General features: G+C 47.5%; 1 protein-coding gene across 1 annotated transcript; it reads right to left on the reverse strand.

The window, feature by feature from the left end:
• Positions 1 to 837: 837 nt before the first annotated feature.
• LOC110586272 (phosphatidylserine synthase 1-like) lies at positions 838 to 2,351 on the reverse strand. The gene is given in 1 exon segment (XM_044919587.1): positions 838 to 2,351. A coding segment is annotated over 1 exon segment (1,419 nt). The 3' UTR covers positions 838 to 932.
• Positions 2,352 to 3,778: the final 1,427 nt, after the last annotated feature.

The following is a 3,778-nucleotide window of genomic DNA, read 5'->3' on the forward strand; positions in this document are numbered from 1 at the left end:
TTTGGACTTTAACGTGAATTATTTTATTTAAAACAGGAATCCATCAGAGGTGGTGGACTATCAGGGTAAGTAAATGTTCTAGAGCATGGCACGGATGAAAGGGAATACTCACCAGCACCTCACATGGGACTAAAAGACAATGACAGCCACACAGCATGGAGGGAAAACCAACACCATGTAGAAGGCACCTGGCTGGGAGAGAAGCCCGGTGGGCGCTGTGTGTGCACTGTGGATACGTCGGGACAGACGACACTGGGAACGGGCGGACCAGGTTCTGACCTGAAGCCCGGGAGCCTCTGTGGGTAGCGAACCTTTCCTCAGGCCGGTTTTCCACTCACCGCGCGCGGTTTAATGTCCTCGAGAGGGGACGCGTTTGCGAGAGAGCAACAAACACTCTCCCGCGTTTTATCTCCGGGAGAGAGAGGCGCCCTCCCCAACTCAGTTTCAGCAGTGGCTTCTAACTTAAAACCAAGTACTAACAACGATAAAATAAAAGACAGAATAGGGGCCTGAACTCAGACCCATAGGTCGAATGGGAGAGGCAGATGCATAAAAATAAAGCCCGGTCACCAGTCCGAACGCCCCGTCTCAGCGACCCGCGACCGCAGCGGACCACAGTAGGCGCAAGCGTGGCGCTGCCCGGGACAGCGGGGAGGGAGCCGCTGCCCCCCGCCCGCCGACGCTCCGCATGCCTACCCGTGACCGCACGCCAATGCTGAAGTTGGAAGAGACCTCGAATTGGCAAAGGATGCCTGGGGTGGCCGGGTCTGTGGGAAACAAGACTCATGCTCTCAAAGAATGACCCCCGAGCCCCCTCTCCTCGTCCCCATGGCACTGCATGTTTGCCCTCCTCACAGGGAGGTCCACACCATTCAGTTTCCCCTCTCAGTTCTAGGCACTCTCTGGGACATCTGCGATGAGCCAGGCTCTTCTCATTTCTTCCCCACTCCGTTGGTGACTTTTGACTTGGAATGTCGATTCCTTCTTCTGGAAGAGTGGCTTTCGTGGTTGCCTGGATGCTTGGGTGGGCTGTCCTCAGAACCTTTTGAGCCTTTCCCATGAGACCAGGAGATGTCTGGACTGTAGGTGCCATCTTCACACTCTGAGTACGTCTTTTCTCGGTGACCATAGTGCTCTGCATACCAAACCATGCCATAGAGACACAGGAAGGTGGTGAAAGCAACACAAAGAAGCCAAAGCACAACATAGAGTATTTGGGTCTTAGAGAAGAGATCTTGTCCAAATTTTATGCACACGATAGCTTCCAGGAAACCAATGACCCCAAACACCCAGCACTGTGTTCCTACGCTTTTGCACTGTGTGTCAGTGAGGTAAGCATAGTACTACCTCCCTGTGGGAGCTGTGGTGCCACCAATGAAGAGAATTCTACACCAACTTAATGGATGACTGGCTTGGAACACAAAGATATGTTTCAAGAAGAAGGTATTCAACTCAGTTAGCTGCCAGATGATCATGAAAAGGTATATTCCAGCCACTCTCTGAAATGAAGATTTGGGGTCAAACCATCAAACGTAGGTCCAACTAGCAGGGGTAAACTGGAGCACGGCTCTTTTGATTTTCCCGGTGGTGGTGTGGATGTCTTTGAAGCTGGCCCAGTGGTAGGTCCTCATCTCAAGAAAGCGGCAAACGACCATGCCCAGCCAGATGCCGCCGCCATTGCACAGCAGGATGTCCAGGATGACCTGATCCCACCAGCACTCGGCGAAATTGGGCAGCAGGTGCATGAAGAAAAACTCAGTTAGCTCCCAGGTGATACTGATTGTCCAGCAGAGACCATAACTATGGATCAACAAGGCCTTCATGGCCCAGCCCCACAAATGTCCAAACGCAAATATATCAAAATGGCTGATAATCCTCTCCCAGGTGATAACGTGACAGTTGACAGCGTACTCCATGATGTCTGCTTCCCTTGTGGCGTATCGAAGATTTGGATCCAGCCAGTACATCAGGGATTTAACCTGATCGAAGTTCAGGAAGAGGAGGAATACCAGGAAAAGGAAGTAGAGCACACTGAGTCCAAAAACCATTCTCCATAAGGCCGGATGAGGTCGAGTAAATGGGCCATTGGGAAAAGCTAACACACTGATGATAAGGAAGAAGAAAATGACAGAGAGGATGCCCCTCCAGATGTTGTCCTCTGGGACAGAGTCATCCTGGGTGAAGGCGAAGTACATCAGGCTGACGATAGTGAAGCTGAGCAGGGTGATGGTGTGCGGCCGGTAGAAGTCGATGGTGATGTCCTCCACTTGCTGCTCATTGATCATCCGGAAATGCATCTTGTAGTTCACATCATCTTTGCTCAGGGTCCGACTCCCCACACAGGACACCATGGCCCGCCTCCCCGTCCTGCAGCGGCGGCGGCGGCGGTCCCCGCCCGTGGAGGCTGGGACCCCGGAGGTGATGAGCCGCTGCAGGAGGGCAGCCAGATGGCGGGGCCCTAAATATATTTATCTTATGGGTTTTTTCATCTCATTCCATTACTGAAATTCTTTGGGGTCTAATTTGTTAGGTCTGATTTTGTTTTTTTTATGCTCCTGATGACTTGCTTCTTTCTGTGTTTGGTAATGTTAAATTATGAACTCATCTTGACAGTCATTTATTTCTGGCTTTATCTGTGGAAATTTGTGGAAGCCTGGATTACATCTATATTTGTGTAGATGTGAAAGGAAGCGTCTCTGTCCCTCCAGGGAATTTGTTTTTGCTCTTGCCTAAGTTATCAACATAGGACCACCTTTTATGCTACTTCCTCCCCAAGGTCATGTATGTTTAAACCCCAAAATCTTTGAAGTTATGTAATTATAAAGTTTCAGGGGAACTTACTTCCCTCCACCAGAATCCAGACTAAGACAAATAAGTCTTCTCATCTCCCTTTACTTGCTGGCAGTTGTTTTCTGTTTGTTTTTTTATTTTAAGTCTATCCTTTCACTAATACGGTGAGTATCCTAGATTACATGAGGGTCTCAGTTTTAACCAACCAGCTTTGGGGAAGTGCCAAAGGTCTTCTTTCTTGAACCAGTGTGAGTATTTCAATCTAAGCTCCGTAAGGGCAAAGATAATGCATATTTTGCTTAACAGTAAATCTCCAGGACCCCACACAGTGCTTGATACATAGTAGGTCACAGATAAAGGGGTGTGGAATGGATGGAGTTGCTGTGAGGTTTAAATGAGAAATGGTATGGAATTAGCATATAATAGGTGCACAATTACTAGAAGGCATTTGTTCATAGTGTCTTTTTATTTTCTTCTTCATTTATGTGGATTCTTGCTTCCGAAAAAATTAAAAAGCTTCAATGGGACCACTTATCTTATTGTGAACCTACAATTTCCCTACCACTCTCAGAAGCCAACTTGATTTGAAACAGCCTCAGATATGGAGGTGTAAAGGCTCCTCCTCACAAGTGGGTGCACTTATATTTTTTGAAATGCATTGTGAGGAAGATGTAGATGGAAGACAGAGATGGGCATTTGATCCTACTGGGCTAGCTCCTTTGACCTATATCCCAACATATTTTCTTCTGGTCTTTCTCTTCAATCCGTTGCATTCTCTAGCACCCAAATGGGCTCTTATTGGACTAGCACAGAACTAAGCACAAAAAGACCAAAGTTTTAACCAAGTTCTGTCACTGACAAGCTGTATGATCTTAGGCGGTCACTTAACATTCTTATATTTTGTTCCTAATAAGGAAAATTAAAAATTTGGGCTCCACTGAAAAATCTTCTGCAATGTAGTTTATAACTTACTATAAAATTGCTTGCC

The sequence above is a fragment of the Neomonachus schauinslandi genome, chromosome 11, assembly GCF_002201575.2.
Source record: "Neomonachus schauinslandi chromosome 11, ASM220157v2, whole genome shotgun sequence".
Lineage (NCBI taxonomy): Eukaryota > Metazoa > Chordata > Mammalia > Carnivora > Phocidae > Neomonachus > Neomonachus schauinslandi.